Source organism: Penicillium expansum (genome assembly GCF_000769745.1).
Source record: "Penicillium expansum strain MD-8 chromosome Unknown contig45, whole genome shotgun sequence".
Lineage (NCBI taxonomy): Eukaryota > Fungi > Ascomycota > Eurotiomycetes > Eurotiales > Aspergillaceae > Penicillium > Penicillium expansum.
Window position 1 is genome coordinate 67,488 of NW_015971182.1, and position 21,847 is coordinate 89,334.

The window sequence follows — 21,847 nt, forward strand, 5'->3', positions numbered from 1 at the left end:
ATCATACAAGACTTTCCTCTACTTCCGCCGACAATGTTACCACAACACGATCTCTTTCTGGTGGGTACCCTATCTTTTTGCGCTTTTCGATAAGAAAACAACCAAATCGCAATTACTGATCTCACGCAGTTCCTTCCTCATCTAGATTCAATGACATCGGAGTCCAACAACTCAGCGACCATGTTCATGCTCAAGTCTTCCCAAATAAAGGTCGCATCCCGGACCCAGAACTAGTCGCACTTTCGAAGGATCATTTGGCTAGACATGAGCTCCTGGGCAAATCTCAAAATGGCACCGGCCCTGTCGCATTCGATCTTCCTGCTCTCAAGGGGCAAACATTGGACGAGCATTTCTACAAACTTGGAATGGATTCCTCTGAGCCCTACCTGACATGGGCTAAATCATATGCGGCTCTCAACTGTCCGGCCAAACCACGGAAATGGGTCAAACGCAGTGGATGGACGAAATACCATATTGATGGCACTTCTGAGCCTGTCGATGCACCCAATGAATCAATGTTAACATTCGACACAGAGGTCATGTACAAAAATAATTCATTTGCAGTCATGGCTTGCGCGGTAAGCCCGACAGCATGGTATGCATGGATATCACCGTGGCTCCTCGGCGAGTCACAAAATATAGTACAGCTGGTACCCTTGGGAGACCCTACTCAACCGCGAATTGTGGTTGGTCATAATATTGGTTACGATCGAGCCCGAGTCCTCGAGGAATACAACATGCAGCAGTCTCAAAACTTCTTTCTTGACACAATGTCCCTTCATGTGGCGGTCAACGGCATGTGTTCACAGCAGAGACCAACTTGGATGCGACACAAAAAGAATCAGGACATGAGAGATAAAATCGCGAATGAACACGATTCCGTCGAGCTTGCTGCACTTCTCGAGAACAACATGTTGAGGGAAGAAGAGGAAGAGCTTTGGGTTGGGCGAAGCTCGGTGAACTCCCTGCGTGACGTGGCCAAGTTCCATTGTGATGTCACTATCGATAAGGCGCAGAGAGATTTCTTCGGTGAACTTGATCGTGACTCTATCCTGGGAAGACTGGAGGAACTTCTCGACTATTGTGCCGCCGATGTTGCCATCACCCACCGTGTCTACCGAAAAGTTTTCCCCAACTTTCTCGAGACCTGCCCTCATCCTGTCAGTTTTGGCGCTCTTCGGCACCTGTCCTCTGTCATTTTGCCAGTCAACCAGTCCTGGGAGGAGTATCTTGCCAGCGCCGAGGAAACATATCATAAGCGACTTGATGATGTCCAAAGTAAATTGCTAGCACTATGCGACGAGGCATTGAAGTATAAAGACCAACCTGAAATCTACACAAATGATCCTTGGCTACAACAGCTGGACTGGTCCGGCCAAGAGATCAAAATGGCGAAAGGAAAGAAGAAGGGCGATCCCCCTCGGCCAGCAGCCAGGCAAAAGAAACCAGGAATGCCCAAGTGGTACAAGGATCTTTTCGCCTCCAACGCAGCAGAGATCAACCTAACGGTGCGAACTCGCATTGCACCGATTCTACTAAAATTATCATGGGACAGCTACCCCCTTGTTTGGTCGGACCTGCACGGATGGACTTTCCGCGTTCCTCGTGATCAAGTTAAACAGTATGAGAACCAGCCAGTCGTCATGTGCGATATGGCCGAGGAAAAGAACACCGAGTTGCGGGACGATAGAAAAGCCGTATACTTCAAAATTCCCCACAAAGACGGCCCACAGGCTAGGTGTACCAATCCGCTTGGCAAAGGATACATGCAGTATTTCGAGCGTGGAATCCTGTCTTCTCAGTATGAACTTGCTAAACAAGCGCTGGACATGAATGCATCATGCTCCTACTGGATCAGCGCCCGAGATCGAATCAAGGGTCAAATCGTGGTCTATGAAGATCAGGTGCAAAAGAGCGGAGGCAAAAGTGAAGCAAGCGAAAATCGTGTCGGATTTATTCTACCTCAAGTTATCCCCATGGGAACCATCACTAGACGTGCCGTGGAAAATACTTGGCTGACTGCAAGTAACGCGAAGGCGAACCGTGTCGGGTCAGAGCTAAAGGCTATGATTAAAGCACCGCCAGGCTACTCGTTTGTTGGAGCCGATGTTGACTCCCAGGAATTATGGATTGCAAGTCTTGTCGGAGACGCCCCATTCCAAATTCATGGAGGAAATGCAATCGGCTTCATGTGCTTAGAAGGCTCCAAAGCTGAGGGGACGGATCTTCACTCACGAAGTGCGTCGATTCTAGGAATCTCGCGTAATGATGCCAAGGTCTTCAATTACGGCCGAATCTACGGGGCAGGCGTCAAGTTCGCTGCTACTTTACTCCGCCAGTTCAACCCGTCTTTGACTGAAAAGCAGACACAGGAGACTGCTAAGAACCTATACAAAGAGACCAAGGGAACGCGCACTTCACGCCGCCTCTTGAGTGAGACGCCGTTCTGGCGAGGTGGTACTGAATCGTTTGTGTTCAATAAACTCGAAGAGTTCGCGGATCAGGAACGACCTAGAACCCCTGCTTTAGGTGCTGGGATCACTGAGGCGCTCATGCGACGTTTCATCAACAAAGGCAGCTTCATGACATCCCGAATCAATTGGGCTATTCAGTCGTCCGGCGTCGATTATCTTCACCTCTTGATCGTTAGCATGGACTATCTCATCCGACTATACAACATACAAGCCCGCTTGGCCATCACTGTCCACGATGAAATTCGATACCTTGTCAAAGATGAGGATAGGTACCGCGCTGCAATGGCTTTGCAGGTTGCAAACGTTTGGACTCGCGCCTTATTTTCGCAGCAAGTAGGCATTGATGATCTTCCGCAATCCTGTGCCTACTTTTCAGCCGTTGACATTGACCATGTGCTTCGCAAAGAAGTCGACATGGACTGTGTGACTCCTTCGCATCCCCACAAAATTCCGCATGGCGAAACGCTGGATATCAATCAGCTCCTCGAAAAGGACCAGGAAGCATTCTTGGATCCTTCCATCACACCGCAGTCACCTCCAAACCTCGAAAAATACCCATACACCCCACGGGAGTCGGTCATGTCCGCTTTCCAAGCTTCCAACGACATTGATTTCATCAAAGCCCAGATCACCAAGGATGACAAAGAGCTTCGCGATATCATCAAGGAGAAGACACGGGCGGCCACTAGCGCTAGCGCTCCCAGCCCTCGCACCCCTTCTACCAAGCCGAAAGGCAAATCTACCAATTGGACCTCAGCTAAGCCCCAGAGGGCAGTCCTGATGGACATGGAGTCAGGCCTCTACCCCGATTTCCACAGCCCCCCTAGGCCTAGTTCTCATGGGAACAAGCAGCCTCAAATGGGATTCCACCGTCCTTCCTGGAAACCACGGGCAACAGCCCGAGCATAATGCTGTTCCCCCCGTTTTTCTTTCTCTCATTCTCTCTGTATCCTCTTCATCAGCCTATTTTTACTGTAATTATTGCTCTACTTTCCCATCTTGTTTAGCTATTGTGGATGTTGTTATATCTGGAGTGATTGGAAGCCAGCATTGGGACGGCGTTAGTGTACGATGCATAGTGATGTGATGGAGTGGAAACCGTGTACCTATATGTACTTGTACGAATCAACATTAATGTTTTCAAGAGCCCTAAATATGTAGGCTAAATGTATAGGCTACGTACGAAATAGAGTACGTACTTCGCTGGGGCTGTTCCCGTCTCCCTTAAATGAGATAAGGTAGCTAGCTACTCCACCCGCACCCCCTGTGCACCCAGAGAGCCCCTGTGTCTCGTTTTTTCCCTGCTTTTTCCCAACTATTTATTCTCTGTTTTGATTTTTTCATTTCTCCATTTTCATTTTCATGTTCATGTCCATGTCCATGTCCATGTTCGAATAAAGCCTTTCCCTTTGAGACGGGTTTCGTGTTGATTATCTCTGCAGACGCGGCAGAAAAACGCCCCTTCGACGTCATTATCACCCCACGCAAGTTCGAAATGTTCTCCCCTGAGGTTGTGGTGTCTCGATGAGAGGTGCATTGATTATTCAAATATACTGGGTATATTTTAGCCAGTCATTGACTAAAATATCCCCCTGGCCCGGGATTCAGATCATCGAGGCGCAACGCATTAAAGTTCGGAGCCGATGAAAACTCGCCATCCCACCAACGCGATTGGATGTGCGCATCTATATGAACCGTGAAGATGAGCGTACACTCGCTTGATTATGCGCAACAGGGTACCCCACGAATCGATGTCGATGTTGAGGCCGCTCGCCCGTCGATCAGCTCCCAAGTCTCTCCAACAGGAAGAGAGCGAGAGGAAACTTCGTCTCCCGCTTTCACCACAGCAGCACGAGTGAACTCCACCGAGACGACCAAACGCCGAGCTAGACGCAATACTGCCCGCTCATACCACCCCGAAGGATTCGCACAAGATCCCAATTGGCAGCCAGGAACCGAACCTGGCATTGACCCAACCAAGCCGCTACCGCCGTACACGTCAGAATGGGCGTCCAACATACCCGCGGATCTGCACCGACGCTGCCAGATTACCGTGGTAGATTTCTCACAACATGAAATGCGACAGTATGAGCTGGACAATGACACACTCGAGCAATTTTTGGAGCGGGAGAGAGAGCCATGGGTGCAATGCCGGTGGATCAATGTCAATGGGTTGAGCTGGGATGTGATTAAGATCCTTGGAAACCATAAGAGATTGCATCGACTTGCAATTGAGGATGTTGTCCATAACACTAACCGCACGAAAGCGGATTGGTACTCGGACCATGCCTTCGTCGTACTGACATTGCAAAAGCTAATGAAGATCCAAGAAGAGGACTCCTCTGATTCGGAAGACGAGGAGGAAGCTTCGGTTAGTCGATGGAGGTCAAGAGACCGGAAAAGCTCCGTGGTCAGTGAAAAGAGCTCTATCTCGTTGAAGCGACCCACGAAGTGGAATGTTATCATGGCGGCATTGAAGGACATTTTCCGGTTCAAACCCTCCGGAAGACAGGAGCGCAAAAACAAAGCTACGTACGGATCGAGCGTTCGTCCTGGTCTTGGAGAAGCTTCAAAACAGAACTCCCATTTTGGAAATGTTGGTACCGCCACAGAAACGACTGCCAGGAGTCTTCAGCGATATCGCGGCGGCCCCAATGAGGATCGAATCGAGTTCATGGAACGACATGCTGCACTTGCTGCCAAAGGACTATGCGTCACATTGGAACAAGTTTCGATCTTCCTACACGCTGATAATACGGTGACGTCCTTTTTCGAAACGAGCGCAGATGACATCGAGGCCCCCATCGTCAGGCGTCTCACTTCACCGGAGACTATTCTTCGACAGTCATGCGATGCCAGTATGCTTTTGCAGGCTATTCTCGATGCCGTGATTGATCTTGCGATTCCAGTCACAATGGCTTATCAAGACGCCATCGGAGACCTCGAGCTAGGGGTCCTGACTGATCCAGACATTGAACAGTCAAAGTCATTATATATCTTGACATCTGAGATTGCTGTTCTGCGGAACTCCATGCAGCCTATGGTGGCTGTGATTAATGCTCTCCGCGATCACCGGTCTGAGCCTGTTGGCATACCAGGCTTTGGTGTCCTGCGGAATCCCCTTAGCCCAGGCACTGCGGAACCCGTTGAATCCCACCCACAGGGAGGGACTGTAACGCCAAATCTGAAGAGTATTGGAGGCACCAGTGTTACGATCAGCTCTATGTGCCATACATATTTGGGCGACGCCCTAGATCATTGCATTACTATTGTCGAAGGGTACGATCAGATGCGGCGTAATGCTGATAACATGATTGATCTCATTTTCAATACTATTGGTACGTTCTTTTGGCAACCCATGAAGAAGTTAAGCTAATATGCTGTGCAGGTGCCTATCAAAACGAAAGTATGAAGCAGCTTACTCTTGTGACTTGTCTTTATCTTCCCATGACATTCTTGACAGTATGTATGACCCCAATCCTCTAAGAAAATATTTCTGACAGTTTTAGGGTTATTTTGGAATGAACTTCACGCATTTCGGAGCAATCGAAAACAGTGAAGGGTATGTCTTTCGACCTTTTTATTATAGACCTGTTGCTGACTTGAGTAGACTTTTCTGGAAGATTGCAGTACCGTTCGTCTGCGCTACGATTTTCTTCCTGATGTAAGTTTAACTTACCTGATGTTCCCTTTAACAAACAGAAACACAATGCTAACCTTCATCTTTAGGCGCGACAAAATTCAGCGTTACGCTGTTATGCTTGCTCAGCGACGTTTGATTGTTAGCTCGAGGAAGCAGAGACGAGAGAGGAAGAAGAAATAGATCCTAAACATCCTACAGTTTACTATTCATATTGCTGTACCAAGACGTTGCTGCGTATATATGTTTTGTGGCTTGGTCTTTTTCATTTTTTGTATACATTTTGCTGCTCGCAGACCTAGTCAGGTCTTGTATTAATACCCTTCACTTGAATACTATTTCAATATCATTTGTTGATAACATGATTCCGGTGATCAGTGTAGGCATATCTCATTGTTCAACTTCGCATAGTTGCTTTTATATTCCTAATGTACAGAGAATTCACCGACGGTCTTAACCCAAAAGTATATTAGACACATATTATACACGGCTTACATGCCATCACTCCAGAGATTTCCGCCGATACGCTGAGTAGGCCTTCCACGGAAGTCTCCAGTCTGACCGAAGCAACTCCGGGCTGAAGACATCGAAGTCTTGCTTCTCAAGGCGATCCAACCACAGGCGTGTGCCAACCGCTGGCAGGAAAACGCCAAATGCCCGGTTGACCTCATCAAGAGGCGACTCGCCGCTCCGAGCGCCAGGGGAAACATCATATTCATGACCCTCTTCCCCCTCATGCTCAAAGTCATGACCGACATCCTCTCCAGCGCGGAGGTTGCTCAACATTTGCTGCGCGGTAATCAAATGATCACTTGCCCGCGTCGCAACAGTAAAAACTGCATCCCGGAGACCCTCAGCTTGGGCTCCATACCGGAGGACGTCCTCTTCCTTAACACCAGCCTGTGCCATAATATCTAGAGGCAACATCACAGCTCCCTGCTTCGCACCCCCTCCTATCGCAGAACCCGCAGCCCCGCCAGGAGGTGCTTGAGCAGGCGGCGTAGGGAACGCAACAAATGGCAGTCCGCGCAACACGGCCGCGATTCCCACTGCCTTTCCGATATGAGACGCAACATGGTCTGCAGTTATCGAAGCCATAGGCAATGCCGAGAGAGTAAGGTACATGAGCGTCGAGTATGTATTCTCGGAGTAGGATTCGAGCGCCGCGATATTTGGGTATGGGTCGTTTGTTAGGGTTTGCTCCCGCGAGTTAATTATACGGGTTAGCCAGCCCTTGCTTATCCGCGCGCGGCCCTGCGTGCGCTCGTGGAGTTCGGAAATGGCAGATGCGAGCAAGATAGCGATGGGTTCTTTTGGTGGAGTGCCGGCAAGGATCTTTGTTACTGAGTCGCGCCAGAATTGGAGTCGCATCAGTCCGATTGTGGGGGAGGAGGTTGTGTCAGGGATCATGGAGAGGGAGACGTTTAATGCGCGCAGCGCAATGTAGAATGATTGCGCATGTCGTGGGATGAAGGTGCTCAGTGTGTAGGAGGGGCGGTCATATTTTCTGCGAGAAGAGTGATCTATTAGCTTTCGGACTTGTTTCCATCGCTGGAGCTTCAATTGGTTTGAAGGGCTACAGGGACGGTGTTTCATACGAGAGAAGAGCGACACAGTATTTGTGAGCGCCTTGGACTTCTTCCGCGGTAATGGGTGCGGCAATAGATTGTGTCCGGCTGAACTGTCGTTTTTGTGATTGAAAACTTCGTAGGTAGAGCCTGTAGGCCCTACTTGCCTGACATGGCCGAGCTGTCCCGAGAAAAGACATGTTCAATGTGAAGTCAACAAGCTCCGGGGAAAAGATTCGATGTAATCGGGGCAAAGGCATTGGCCGGCCAATCTTTGTCAGCGATGCCCCAGGCACCTACAAGTAGACTTGGGAAATCTTGAGAAAATCTGTAGTATTTTAGTAAATTACGTTACTATAACTAGGAGTAAAAAAAAGATATTCTAAGAATGAGAATTCAAATGTCTTGAGAGAAGTGCAGATATCAAAATCCATTTCGAACATTTTCCCTCCAAGACTGACGTCGATCCGCCTGACTTCGCGTTTCTCGGCGCGTCTCCCCGAACTCAACTTTTTTTCATCTTCATCACGAAACTCGATGGTTCAGCCAATATGAGTGAGGATGTAGAGCAACGCCCAGCAAAGAGGCAGCGTTTCTTCACTGATAATCCATCCTCACCTTTACCCACCAAACTCCGAGATACAGACGCGTCCCTGCCTCATTGCCCGGAACACGAAGAGTATCGGACAAACCATGGCGCCGCACTCGAGATTCCGCCACTCGACCACATCCCAAAAAGCTCTCCTAGCTTAGAGAATGAAAGATATCAGCAGGATACCCAAGTTCAAACAACAGAAATCCTAGGGTTGCCCATTGCGGACGATGCGCCTACTCCCCCTCTACACCAGAATGGAGTAGATCAACAAATCGAGGAGGAAGTGACTATCAATACTACCATAACAAGCACACCTGCGGATGGCTTCGATGTCGACCTTTTCACCAGTATAGTGGGAGAGCAACTACCTGCCGATTCAATCAAAACCATTCAATCAGCTGCTTCCAATAATCTCGAGCGAGCTGTTAACATATACTTTGATGGATCATGGAAGAAACCTGTGCGGATAAATAGCAGCATTGCAGCCAGAAGTCGGAACCCTGCTCTTCGGGTACAGCCTACCCCCGAAACGCCAGTTGAAAATGAATCGGTGTTGCGGAATCAGCCACCAGCAAGGTATGTTGGCGCATTTGGTGTCGGAGGATGGGCAACAAGAAGTGGCTTGGGAGTTCTCAAGCATGGAGACCCCATCAACATTGAGCGCGCACGCTCGCAGCCAACGATGAAACGCGGCCGAGGAGGCAAAGCATTTGTCAATCACAAAAGTGATGTTCTGACTCGATTCACGAACACCTCGGGGCAAGAAATCGGAAGGCTGCCACATGAGACCGCTGAATGGGTTTCTACGCTGATTGATCAGAAGATCTGTCGGTTTGAAGGAGTCTGTGTATTTGTACCTGACAGGGTGCGAGTCAACGATACCATATACTTACAACTCCGAGTCTACTTGCGAAAGGAAGCCTTCCAAAGTGGAGCGCTCGCTGCCTTGAACGCCGATGACAACAGGTCTACTGGACTTTTTGAAGAGAAGGAGAGCACCGAGGAGAAGAATCTGCGACTACGTCAAGTCGGTCTAGTCAAATTGTTTCACGAGATTAGTCTTCATCCTACCTCGACCAACCCGACTACGGAAAAGCACAAAAGAGAGGGGATTCTGCGTGCCGCTGAAATTGCAGAGCAATATGACAGCACGAAGAAGGAAAACAAACCCAAGCCAAACAAGGATTCGAACGACTCATCAGGCGAAGACGACAGCGAAGAATTAGAAGAGGATCAGCTCGACACGCTGTATCAGAAGGCCCAATCGTTTGATTTCAACATGCCAGCGGCTCATCCAGCACCTAGCTTCACCCTTGATCTACGCAAGTACCAACAACAAGCCCTTCATTGGATGTTGTCAAAAGAGAAAGACTCAAAGCAAACTCGGGAAAAGTCAATGCATCCATTGTGGGAGGAATACACTTGGCCCATAAAGGATGTTGACGATAAAGACTTGCCACAAGTTAAGAACATCGACCATTTTTATGTCAACCCGTATTCGGGGGACCTCAGTGTGGACTTTCCTGCTCAAGAGCAACACTGCCGAGGCGGTATTCTGGCCGATGAAATGGGTCTGGGTAAAACCATCGAGATGCTCAGTCTGGTTCATTCACACAAAATTGAGCCTGATCCACAGATTTCGAATGGTCTCAGCTCAGTAAATGACCTCGCTAGGGTGCCGAACTCTTCCGGGGTGGTGCCTGCGCCGTATACTACTCTGGTTGTTGCACCGACATCTTTAATCTCTCAATGGGAAAGTGAGGCACTCAAAGCCGGGACATTAAGAGTTCTTGTTTATTATGGGTCGGACAAGGCTGTCAACTTGAGAGAATTATGCTGCGAATCCAAATACGCAACAGCTCCACAGGTGATTGTCACTAGTTATGGTGTGGTGTTGTCGGAATTCCGCCAGCTCGCTCTCCAGTCTGCTCTAGGGCCCAATGCAAATGGAGGTCTATTCTCTGTGGAATTCTTCCGAGTAATCCTTGATGAGGCCCATGTGATCAAGAACCGCCGTTCTAAGTCCGCCAAATCATGCTATGAGTTAAAAGCCGCCCATCGGTGGGCACTAACTGGCACACCCATTGTCAATCGTCTTGAAGACCTCTTCAGTCTGGTGCGTTTCCTAAAAGTGGAGCCATGGAGCAATTTCTCCTTCTGGAAGACGTTTATCACTGTGCCATTTGAATCTAAAGAATATGTGCGGGCTCTTAATGTCGTGCAAAGTGTACTGGAACCACTTGTTCTTCGGCGGACCAAATCAATGAAAACCCCCGAGGGCCAACCCTTGGTCCCCTTGCCCAAAAAGACAGTCACTATTGAGGAAGTGGAGTTACCGAAGCAAGAACGAGAAATTTACGACTACATCTTCACCCGAGCGAAACGAACTTACAATGACAATGTTGTGGCTGGCACACTGTTGCAGTCTTACAGCACCATCTTTGCTCAAATTCTCCGTCTTCGTCAGACTTGCTGCCACCCTATAATGACACGCAACAAAGCCGTCGTTGCGGAAGAAGAGAGTGCGGCGGTAGCAGCTGATGCAACCAATGAGTTTAAAGATGATATGGATCTTCAAGAATTGATCAACCAATTCACGACGGAAAACGAGAATGCCAGCTCTCAAGATACATCTGGGACGATGGTTAAGTTCACCACCCATGCTCTTCGGCAGATCCAAACCGAGTCCAGCGGCGAGTGCCCTATCTGTTGTGAAGAGCCTATGGTCGATCCTGCAGTAACAGCTTGCTGGCACAGTGCATGTAAGAAATGCCTCGAAGACTTCTTGCAACACCAAATGAACAAGGGTGTCGAGGCACGGTGCTTCAACTGCCGTGCTCCAGTGGATGCAAAGAATACCTTCGAGGTAGTACGGCATCCGTCCTCAAATTCAAATTCTTTTGGAGACGACACTGTGAGCAGCACACTACCCACTAGTTCTCAACCTGCCCCACGGATCTCCCTCCGTCGCATATACCCCCTCTCACCCTCAGCCCACACTTCAGCCAAGATCCACGCCCTTATCAATCACCTCGGACGCATCCCTCCAAATACCAAATCTGTTGTCTTCTCTCAATTCACCTCCTTCCTAGACCTTATCGGCCCACAACTCTCCCGAGTTGGAATCTCCCATCTCCGCCTCGATGGCTCAATGCCCCAGAAAGCCCGTGCCGCAGTTCTAGCCGAGTTTACAAAAGCAGAGAGCTTTACTGACGATGACATTGTCGATATGGAAGACGATACCCCGGGGACAAGTGGGCCTACAAAGGCTAGCTCACCCTCACCTGCAACACCAGCCCCTACCGTCCTACTTATCTCCTTACGTGCCGGTGGTGTAGGCCTCAACCTAACAACCGCAAGCAATGTCTTTGTGATGGATCCATGGTGGAGTTTCGCAATTGAAGCGCAAGCCATCGACCGTGTCCATCGAATGGGCCAGACACGTGATGTCAATGTGACACGATTCGTGGTCAAGGATTCCATAGAAGGCCGCATGCTGCGCGTGCAAGAGCGTAAAATGAATATTGCCGGCTCGCTTGGGTTGAAGATTGGTGGTGATGATGGTGATGCTGATAAGGGGAAGGACAGGCTTGAAGAGCTCAAAATGTTGTTCGAGTAATTGTTAGATAGCTTCAAGTTGGTTTTTGCTTGCTTCTGCTTACACTTGGGATACCCTGCTCTGGCCTGTAGATATGGCAAAATACAAGATACCATTTATTTCCAAATTATGGCCCTAGAGGTCTCAATTACGTTGTTCGACTTTCCCGGCAATGGTCACAGGGAAGAGTCTGGACAAAACAATTCAATGTTCAATTGGATATTAATACACATCAAATGAGAAATGAGGCATGTCAAGTAAACAAGTTCGCAAGATATAGACCTTAATAACTCTCAAAATTTCAAAAATAAATCAATCCCCAAGTCAATACATCGGAGGCTTCGTCACAAATACAATCGCTCCTAGATCCGAGCTAAACAAAGATACTGCCTTTTATTTGCTCGAGTGATGAAGATGCTTCTTAACGCTCTCCTTCACCTTCGACATGGCACCCTGCTTCCCACTACCACGAGAAGAAGACTCAGAATTATTGCTCAAAGGCGAGTCGTTCGTCTTCTCGCTAGATTCACTCGCAGAACCTATTAAAAAAGAGTCAGCATCAATCTAAACCAATATATACAGGCATAGGAAAAGGGAAACATACTCTGCTCAACATCATCATCGTTACCTGAAGACTTCTTCCCCCTATACTCCTTCTCGAAGTCCTCGGCGGGTCTCGGCGCGGGACCCTGCGGGCCCTTGAGGGCTTCTTTGCTCACATCGTGAGAACCTGCTGTGCCGGCAGCTTCGCTGCTCTCGCCACCTTCGGCCTGCGAGGTGCTACGCTGTTCTTTGTTGGAGCTGGAGCTGTTGTCGTCATTGCTTCCGCTGGTTTCTGTAGAACCGCTGGAGATGGGCTTGTTTTCTTTGCTTTCGCTGGCTTCTGTAGAGTCGCCGGTGATTGGCAGAGCGGGGGTAACGCTGGTGCAGGCGCTGATAGAAAGAGGGGCGTGTGGGGTGGTGATGCTAGTAACCTCGGTTCTTTGGGGCTTGTTGCTTAGGATGGGGTGCTGGGGTGCGGTATTGACGTCTGATTTGATTGCGCCGGGTTGCTCTGTGGGGGTGAGGCGTTAGATATACTGGTCATATGTGATTTGAAACTCGTTGATAGTATTATGGTGGTCTATGAAATTGGGCTTGTATAAACATATACTTATATTGTACTTACCATCGCGGTTGCCGCCATCATAGGGATCTGTGGCACTTCCTTGGCCTTGGACACCGGAGAGGGGCTCTTCGCCGTGCTGTTGGGCCTGAGGGGAGCTGTTCTCACCCCAAATGACAGTCGAAGCAGCGTTGACGTATTTGTTGACGGTCTCCATGGCTGTATCGTTGTATAGTTCAGATGAATGGATATATAAGGTGGAGTTTTGATAAGAGGATAATAGTAATGCGAGATAATGTGTTGTTTTGTATACTCGAAATATAAGTGGCAAGTGGATTGAATTCTTGGAAGCTCTGGGCAGGTCAAGCTTTAAGAACCCACAGAGTGAGGCCTTGTTCAATACGTCAGTGGTTTTGGGCCACGGTGGCTTGCAAATAGATCATGGATCATCCCCGGCCTTTCGTAAAATTCAATTTGATTCCACTGATTGCTTAATGGCTTGCGAATGAGAATGCAGTAATATAAATTGGATTATCGACAGAGCGGCGATCGTCTGGGCCTATGTCATAGAGTGACGTCATGCTATATCTGTCATGTGACCTCATACTACAGCAAGTCGCAATAGCAACAGATACCTACTTTGTACATGGGTAGATGCAAGATAATAATAGAACTAATGTAATCAGCTTGTAGTCAATTGAAATTTATATTAACAGGGCAAACATAAACACAATCCGGGTAAAAAAGACTTCCGAGGTTGATGTGTAACGCCTAGCTAGAAAAAAAAAAGATGAAATTTCAAGGAACAAAGAAAGAACAAAGAAACCCCGTAGAACGTTGAAAAGAAAAAAAAAAAAGGGTCTAATCATGAGGTGTCGTGGGTGTAGGAGTGGAAGCTCCCTCCTTTGCATTTGGGTTCAAAGGTTGCGTTGGGTCATAACCGATGCTCTTAACAATTCCCAGTCCTTTCGTCTTGCCCTCACGGAAGAGGACACGGTCCCCGGGGGCCAAGAATTCAGGACGCTGTACGAACCTGAACGCGACTAGCGCTCGATCTCCAGTACGAATGAAAGGGCGATCAATATCTATGACGGAACATGTCTGACTGACTGCCCCGACATGAAGCATAGCCTGGTATTTAGGCTTGATGGTAGTTGCATGAGAAAGAATGAGAACTATTTTGATCAGCATGTGGTCAATAAAGCCTGAATAGGCGACTTACCCTCCGCGACGAATTCCCGATACACCTTTGGAGCTTCCTCCATCTTTTTCAACACTACCATACCCTTGCGCACTTCCTTCCGGCGGACGCGCTTCAGGGCGAAAGATCCAGATTGGCCGGCAAAGCAAGCATTCACCTGGATACGCTTGCGCTCAATGGACTTGATGACGGTGGTGGTGAATTGGCCGAGTGAGTCTGGTCCCACCATGACCGAGTCTCCGGCATGAATGACACCGGACTTGACCACACCTGCGACAACTGTACCCACATGAGGAACAGAGAAGGTGTCGTTAATCAGGAATTCGAAGGCTCCCGCGGCATCGTATTGTCCGCGGTGGGGCAGAATATTTAGGAAGGTCCGTACTAGGTCAAGGTTCTCTCCTGTGACATTGGACACTTGGAAGATAGGACATATCCGCTGGCTGACGAATTGTGCCGCCGTATTAATGGTCTCCTCCATATCCTTGACGAATATTGGAATCTTGCGCGCGCCAGGCGATTTGAGAATCTTGGTCAGCTGGGACAAGGTCTCCTGCAGAATATGGGGCGGACAAATGTCAATCTTGGTGACAATAACCATGACAGGCACATTGAGGGCCAAAGCAATACCCAGATGCTCCTTACTCATTCCAATGAGACCGTTATTAGCAGCGACCATCAGCAAACAGTAGTTGGGGCTGCTGCTCAGCATACCAAAGACTGTGGTGCGCAGATACCGCTCGTGGCCTGCCAGGTCGGAGAAAGCGATGACCTTAGCAGAGCGCTTGCCGATATCTTCCCAGGAGAGCTTCCGGCCCTGCGTATTGCCAACTATTTCACCTCGGCTGTCGAAGCCCATGATCTCCAACCCGACGGAGCTGGTACGCCCGCTTTCGATCTCGTGCTTGTGGCGGAAGAGATTTACTCGCGCACGACCACGCCCATCGTCTAGACCACCTTTCACCAGCACTCCCAGCGTAGTGCTCTTTCCAGCATCGACATTCCCCACTACGGCAATCCGGAGCTCCGCCATCTCTTCGATGTTATCAGCGTGGTGGCGCACGAGGACCTTGCCCCAGGAGCCCTGTACCCGGTCATTTGTGACAGGCGATTCTTCGGGGCCTCCGACATTGTAGGTCAGCAATACTCGGCAGTGGGCGGGGATGGTCTCGGCCGCCTCGCGCAGGCGCTGCAGCGCCGCCTTCCATTGATCGAGGTCGAAGCCCATGGATTCACCACCATCCTCCAACCCGAGATCGAAGATAGTTTCGCCGTGGCCTTCATCAATGCGTGTTTGTAAGGTCCCCGCTAGCATTTGCAGATTGTCTTCGATGGCATCGCCTGTGCCGAGAAGGAGGTCCTTAAGCTTGGCTGTTTGAGGGGCATCGGACAGGCCTAGCTGATCGAGAATGTCGAGTTCTGCATGGTCCTCAAGATCGCGCGACACGCTGGCGGTGGAATATCCGCTGTCGCTGGGTGCGACTTGACCGGAGCGGTGTGCTTGCTGTTTGTCGGCATACTCGGCGAATTCACTGAGAGCCTAAGTTGAAGAGCATGTGAGATGAGGGACTTCTCACATCTTCCTTGGAGAAACATACGACTTCACCTCGTTTTCGCTCCTCATGGCTTAGTTTCCCGGTTGCAGGCATTATGTGGAGTTGGTAAGTTCAACCGTGTCGACTGCTCGCTGTGCCGCCTTTTTAGGGTAGTGACGTTATTGGTCGGTGGATCGGATCGCCGTTATTGTTGGCGGATGTGAAGATGTATTCGAGTGATCATAGTTTTCTTTTGCTCAATGAACAAAAGATAAGAAGAAGATCGATGTAAATATTTGAAGAAGTGTTCAGAGAGTACATGGTAGGGGACATGGGGGAGCTTTATCGATAAGTCGGAGTCACTAGTTGAGTCATCGACCATGCCATCTGCCCCCGGGGCCAGGTAGCGGAGAGAGCTATACCAGCCACATTTCACCAGTGACTCAATATAATTGTACTAGGAAGAATGTCGAATCATAAGGAATACTGTGACTAACAATTGCACAGCCTCGGGCTCACAAGGCTATATCCAACTATATCCAAGGAGACTAGTGCGGATGATCATAAACCAATTTCCATGGTATCGTTACCTATCTATGTTGACTGCATTTTGTGGTATCTTGTGTCCTTCCTAGTATTGTTCCCGTCACCATACGCCTTTCTCTCTATCAAGGGCATATTGAGTCCATCATGCCTGGGGGGAGATCAAGACGACGGAGTCTCCTAGACAAGAATCAGCAACCCACTCCAAACATTCCATAATTGCTCCGACTCACCTCGCACGAAAAGCATCTCTTCTTGTTTCTTGATTGTCTGTATCCGAGAACCTAGATTAGCCTGTGTCCGTGTAAATCTCCAAGATTCACATGATCCATACTCGCAAAGTCTCCTCTTCGTTCTCATCCTCTTCCACCACGTAGATTGTCTCCTCCACATCGCCGAGAACTAGGTTACAGTGGCTGTCGTAGGCCTGTAGGTACGTATCATAGTCAGTAGTTATCCTGAAGATTGCCAGATGGGGGGTAGCTCACATGAAGACGACCCTTGAGTTCACGGTCACCGCGCAGCTTCACGAAGACGGTCTCATCGAGGGAGAGGCGAACGAGATCCAGGGGCTCTGAGACGGATGGACCGCCAGTATCTTCAGTGTCGGCCATGATAGAAGAGTGATTGGATTGGGTTTAAGTGGAGGTCCACACACACGCAGAATCAACGAGCTTTGGCTGATACCTAATGTGGTTTAGCGTGATGCTTGGCAAAAAGTGAGATGAGTCAGCAATTTACCCCGGGTTTTCAAAGTTTCGCAAGTATCCACTTAGAAATCTAGTCAGCCCTAGAGGTATATGGTGGAGCAATTGACCAAATCGATTGGATATCCAGACATATGTAGTATAAGCTGTTAACCACATATCATAACCATAAAATCAAGTAATCCTCAACAGTCTCGCCTAATTCCTTGTGCACTTGTGCAGGGATCTTGTGCTTACTTGGTTTGAAGCACAACCACAACCCGCATGAAAGTACCTTGCCAACAGATCCGGGGTGGTCGAGGCGCACTTCCCCTCATTAGATCCCTGATGGTTTGGTGCTATTTGTTTTCTTTCTGATTCTTGAACACTAATTCCTTGCTACAATTTCCCCATGCGAAGGTTCTCACTCACCGAGAAGTTCGCTTCTCGCTGGGGTATCTCGTCTCGTCCTGGAGGCAACATCAGCAAACGCAGGCAATTTCCCCCACATCGTAATCTCAGTCACACGAGACAGTCACCTCACGTCGTAACCTCTCCAAATACAACGACATGGGATATTTCTGCACAAAGAACGCTACAGGCTTTCTATCGCAATTCCATACGGCAATTGGCTACAACAAGTCAACGACGGAACAGCACACTCACTGTTCCCCGTCCTGCAAATCTCAGAAAGGAAATCCAGGTGTCTCTACCGAAATGGAGCTCGCCCGCAGAGGAGGCACGATATAGGGAGAACTTCTTCCGAGTCCTTGAAAATGGACAACCGAACCAAGTGAGGGAAGCCATGGTCGATCCACGGTCGGTAGAGCTAGTTGGATCGCTACCAACAACCGTTTTTATCGAAGCCCTGCACCTCCTCTCTCCAGCTCATTTTGTGATACCCTACCGAGATCTTCACCACACTCTTCACTGGTGGGGCGTGTTAATGCTAGGGCTCAAGACCTTGGAAGCGGTGTTCGACGAATTTACGAGGGACTTGCTCACGATCATCCAATATAGAGCCGTGGCTGGGTGTCCCCCTCGACTAGCCGAATACAGACATCTCTTCAACTGTGCTCAGGCGATGGGAAATGGCCCCTTAATGCATGCTCTTTGGGAGGGGATGTATGCCAACGATGTTACTCCTGACACGGTGTGCTATAATCACTACATGGAAGCACTGGTCTGGGACCACTGTTACGTGGGAAAAGAAGCATACAATACTCGCATGGTCCCTCAAAGCTACAAAAAGCGGCACATGGTAAATCCGAATCCTGGATGGCGTGGCTACGGGACGGCGCATTACAGTGTCAAAGGAACCGTGCTGGATATCTTCAGTCAAATGAGCCAGGATGGGCTAACTGGGGATGAGCGGACGTACACCAACGTCCTCCTTGCAGCAGCACGGGTTGGGGACATGCAAGCTACCAAAAATACTCTCAAGAATGTCTGGAACGTCGAAGTTGATGCGATCTTAGCTGAAAAGGATAACTCGCAGCTGCCACCGGTTACGCCCTATGAAACTTGGTCCGGTCTGTACCCAACCGAGCGTCTTCTTTTTGTCGTGGCCCATGCCTTTGGCACAAATAATGACATGTATGCCGCCTTAAGAACAGTCGATTTCCTGGCTTCCTCTTACAACATCACCATTTCAGCAAAGGTCTGGTCCGAGTTGCTTGAAAGGACATTTACTCTGTCCAAAGAACACAAGCGGAGACAGGCAACAGATGGGCGAACAGGCCGAGTCCCAAGAGACATGGTCCGCGACGTGTTTCAGATATTGACAACAGAGCCGTACAATGTTCCTGCAACTCTGCAAATGTACCGATATATGACCCAAACAAACAAACTAGACCGCAATCTAAAGGCTTGCAAGACGGACATGCGTAAGGCATATGACATCTTGAGCCAAACGAGGGCAAAACGGAAGGAAGCGAGAGATGTCGTTATGCAATGCCTGCAGCCAGTCTTGGACAGCATGAGACCACCGGCGAACGATGGGATAAAAGTGCAGGATCCAACCAAGCACCAACAAGAGAATGATGTGGAACCAGACTTATCACTACTACAGTGTCCCCTGCTCGCTGAAGCCATCAACACATACGATCTCCTCCGGCTCGAAGTGTTCCAGCAGATTTATCAAATGCAGCGCATAGCCTATTCCATGATCATCACGCATAAGTGGAGGGACGTATCGCCCAGGGCCTGGGAGCTCCAAGAACGGCCCAAGCTTCTAGAAGAATGGAAAGACTTTCTGCCAGAGCATAATAAGTACGAATACAGAGACGGGGAGGTTGGGACAGTCGATTTCAAAGGCATCACAAATGCCAAGAGCCGCCATATGAGCCAGCATGGCCGCATTCATGCACGGCGGATACCAGATGGCTCGGAACTGTTCCATCCGGTTGAGCCTAAGATCCTCGATGATAGGATATTCTGGGAAATCTTGCTTAATGAGTACCCCAAGCTGGACCCGTCCGTTTCGCCGCTCAATCGCATCTACTCCTTCCAGGTCGAAAAAACCAAAGTATTAAAGGGAAAGCTCGGCAGGCTCAAGACGTGGGTTACGTACCCGAAAGAGCATCCTTTGTCGCAAGAGAATAGACCTTCTGGTGGGTTTTATGGTCGCATTCATGCGCTGGGATTTACTGCTAAACCCCAGAGCTCTATCTTCTGGCGGGATGGCAATCCTTGGCTTTCATGAGCAGGGCACTCTCTTATCTTTTATATCGTTCGAAGTATTTGCGCTTGACGTCAATTATGATATCCATTTGTACAATTTTATGAGCAGTACCATTTTTGTCTGAGTCTTTTTTTCTCCTACTTTCCTCGTACTGCAAGAAATGTATGTCCATTATGAAGCCCCTCGGGTAGATGAGCACTGTAAGTTGAATAGTAGAGATGAGTATACAATAAGGCACATAGGCCTTGAGAAATCATATGCAGACATGAAGCGTGAGATATCAACGCAAGCAAAGGGTAATCAGTCAAAATGATACAAGATCTGAGCAAAAGCAGCACAGATGTAAAACTAGGTCCCCATCCAGGGCATAGCAATTCCTAAATAGGAACAAGGAAAGGGCCAACCTAGACCTTCTCGCGCTGAAGATCATTGACAGTCATATATCTCCCAATGGTGATCCAACCCCACCGGAACCAAACCATCTGACTCTTATGACAGTTAACCATGGCGGACTGCGCAGTCAACCACTCATTTATCGAGCTAACAAACAGCAGCCGCACAGGACCAGCCGAAGCCCCCGCATCCTTCTTTTTCGACCCCGTCAACCCAGCAACCAGATTACTCCACACACCAAGGAACATGGAGACTGGCGCATCAAGCACACCCGCATACTTGCGGAACACGGACGTCGTAGTAAGGGTATACAGCGTGACCGGGCAAGTAAAACCCGCCTTATCCTTCATCAGCGCGCGGACGAAGTTCACAGCGCCGTAGTACAGCGAGCGGTGGTTAGGATGATTACTGATGCCATGTTTATCAAAAGTGATGATGACATCGATAGTAGCGGTAGGAGCCTTATTACGATCGACACGCTTGCCGGGCACCTTCTGCAGCGCAGCCATTTCCGGCGCGAAGGCCGATGCCAGCAGCGACGAGATCTGCTCCTCGTCCCAGTCCTTGTCCATTCCATCCGGGAAGCGGTTTATGTCGTCGATGATAAAGACGTCCGATTCGCTGCGCAGCCCGAGCTGCTTGGCGGATTTCTGGAGCTCTTGTTTGCGCGTCTCGCCTAGACCGTCTGCGTCGCCGCTGCTGAGACAGAGGATCTTTAGGTGGTTACCGAGCTCGGGCTTGGTGAGGGATAGTACGCTTGGCGCGAAGAACATGGCTTCGTCGTCTGGGTGTGCGATTAGGAGGCAGATGCGTTTGTTTTCGAGACGTGGGAAGGACCGTGTGAAGGGTGAGGAGGAGGTTGAGGAGAAGGTCCAGAATATGAAGACTGCTGTTATGGCTACCGCTAATGCGGTCCAGTTGAATGAGGTCGACATTGTGGTGTTCAATTGGTGTGTTTTGCGGGTTTGCCGGAGTTGTCTGGAGATTTCGTGGGGTTCCACGCCTCGTGGTTCCGTTTCTCTGTGTTCCGGGTGGGATCGAGGATCAACCTGGGGTGGGGGATATGTGTTGTGTTTGTCGATATGGATTATTGCCGGAGGTGCGGTAGTAATTAAGTCGAGACTAGCGCAATGCGGTGCTCGATTGTAATGTGGTGGAATTGTTTATCGGTGGATCAGAGTAGATCAAAGTCGAGACATGTGTATGGTGGGGAACTGCGAATCATCCCACTCGTGTCGCTGCAGGGGTCAACTACTTCTGGGAGGAAGTAACAGCCAATCCCATGGTGATGCTAGAGCAATCCAAAAAAGAACACGGTGGCTTGAGCTCCCATCCGGAATAGGGGAAGCTCAATTGTCCCATGGCGATCCATCTCCGGAAGGGTCACGTGTCGGCTTTATGTACGATGTCTACGGAGTACTTTGACCACATTTTCTTATTTTGATAAAATGATAAATGAATTCAACATAAGACAAAACTGATATAATGTGCATAAGACTTACCCAGATTCTCAACTGTGTACATTACAATTGTAAAAGGTTTTGGATTCGCTGTTTGTAGCGATGTCAAGTGAAGTTGGTTATTTTATACATCCGTGGATCATTTTGTGGGATCTTAACCATATCAAATGTTTATTTTATCTTTAATCTCTATCCGCAGAAACTCATGTATGGTACTACTACATCTAAAGCATTTTTAGCATTATTTTATACTATGAGGTTAGGACGAGCTATACACTTGCGGAGCATATGGGCAAATATTCATATGTTGGCAACGAGATTGAATTCTCATCATACATTACAGAATGTATAAGGTATGAAGTCAAT

General features: G+C 49.0%; 9 protein-coding genes across 9 annotated transcripts; 4 read left to right on the top strand and 5 right to left on the bottom strand.

Moving 5' to 3' along the window:
• Window positions 1–33: 33 nt before the first annotated feature.
• PEX2_015380 (DNA-directed DNA polymerase gamma MIP1) lies at window positions 34–3,383 on the top strand (the record flags this gene model as incomplete). Its single annotated transcript, XM_016738814.1, has 2 exons — window positions 34–64; window positions 130–3,383. 2 exons carry the CDS (start codon window positions 34–36, stop codon window positions 3,381–3,383), a joined length of 3,285 nt encoding a protein of 1,094 aa, XP_016602546.1.
• A 793-nt stretch (window positions 3,384–4,176) lies between these two features.
• PEX2_015390 (putative CorA family metal ion transporter) lies at window positions 4,177–6,297 on the top strand (the record flags this gene model as incomplete). Its single annotated transcript, XM_016738815.1, has 5 exons — window positions 4,177–5,812; window positions 5,863–5,936; window positions 5,984–6,036; window positions 6,085–6,138; window positions 6,204–6,297. 5 exons carry the CDS (start codon window positions 4,177–4,179, stop codon window positions 6,295–6,297), a joined length of 1,911 nt encoding a protein of 636 aa, XP_016602547.1.
• Window positions 6,298–6,615: 318 nt separating this feature from the next.
• On the bottom strand, window positions 6,616–7,710 carry PEX2_015400 (uncharacterized protein; the record flags this gene model as incomplete). The annotated part of the gene is made up of 1 exon (XM_016738816.1): window positions 6,616–7,710. One exon carries the CDS (start codon window positions 7,708–7,710, stop codon window positions 6,616–6,618), a length of 1,095 nt encoding a protein of 364 aa, XP_016602548.1.
• Window positions 7,711–8,233: 523 nt separating this feature from the next.
• PEX2_015410 (Zinc finger, RING-type) lies at window positions 8,234–11,896 on the top strand (the record flags this gene model as incomplete). Its single annotated transcript, XM_016738817.1, has 1 exon — window positions 8,234–11,896. The coding sequence occupies one exon, from the start codon at window positions 8,234–8,236 to the stop codon at window positions 11,894–11,896; it is 3,663 nt and encodes a 1,220-aa protein (XP_016602549.1).
• A 372-nt stretch (window positions 11,897–12,268) lies between these two features.
• Window positions 12,269–13,197, bottom strand: PEX2_015420 (uncharacterized protein; the record flags this gene model as incomplete). The annotated part of the gene is made up of 3 exons (XM_016738818.1): window positions 12,269–12,414; window positions 12,480–12,929; window positions 13,044–13,197. 3 exons carry the CDS (start codon window positions 13,195–13,197, stop codon window positions 12,269–12,271), a joined length of 750 nt encoding a protein of 249 aa, XP_016602550.1.
• Window positions 13,198–13,841: 644 nt separating this feature from the next.
• PEX2_015430 (putative GTP binding protein (GTPBP1)) lies at window positions 13,842–15,830 on the bottom strand (the record flags this gene model as incomplete). The annotated part of the gene is made up of 3 exons (XM_016738819.1): window positions 13,842–14,155; window positions 14,203–15,721; window positions 15,780–15,830. 3 exons carry the CDS (start codon window positions 15,828–15,830, stop codon window positions 13,842–13,844), a joined length of 1,884 nt encoding a protein of 627 aa, XP_016602551.1.
• Window positions 15,831–16,404: 574 nt separating this feature from the next.
• On the bottom strand, window positions 16,405–16,873 carry PEX2_015440 (U4/U6-U5 snRNP complex subunit LSM3; the record flags this gene model as incomplete). The annotated part of the gene is made up of 4 exons (XM_016738820.1): window positions 16,405–16,439; window positions 16,493–16,529; window positions 16,594–16,686; window positions 16,748–16,873. The coding sequence occupies 4 exons, from the start codon at window positions 16,871–16,873 to the stop codon at window positions 16,405–16,407; spliced, it is 291 nt and encodes a 96-aa protein (XP_016602552.1).
• Window positions 16,874–17,357: 484 nt separating this feature from the next.
• On the top strand, window positions 17,358–19,649 carry PEX2_015450 (uncharacterized protein; the record flags this gene model as incomplete). Its single annotated transcript, XM_016738821.1, has 1 exon — window positions 17,358–19,649. The coding sequence occupies one exon, from the start codon at window positions 17,358–17,360 to the stop codon at window positions 19,647–19,649; it is 2,292 nt and encodes a 763-aa protein (XP_016602553.1).
• A 383-nt stretch (window positions 19,650–20,032) lies between these two features.
• PEX2_015460 (PIG-L family deacetylase) lies at window positions 20,033–20,956 on the bottom strand (the record flags this gene model as incomplete). The annotated part of the gene is made up of 1 exon (XM_016738822.1): window positions 20,033–20,956. The coding sequence occupies one exon, from the start codon at window positions 20,954–20,956 to the stop codon at window positions 20,033–20,035; it is 924 nt and encodes a 307-aa protein (XP_016602554.1).
• Window positions 20,957–21,847: the final 891 nt, after the last annotated feature.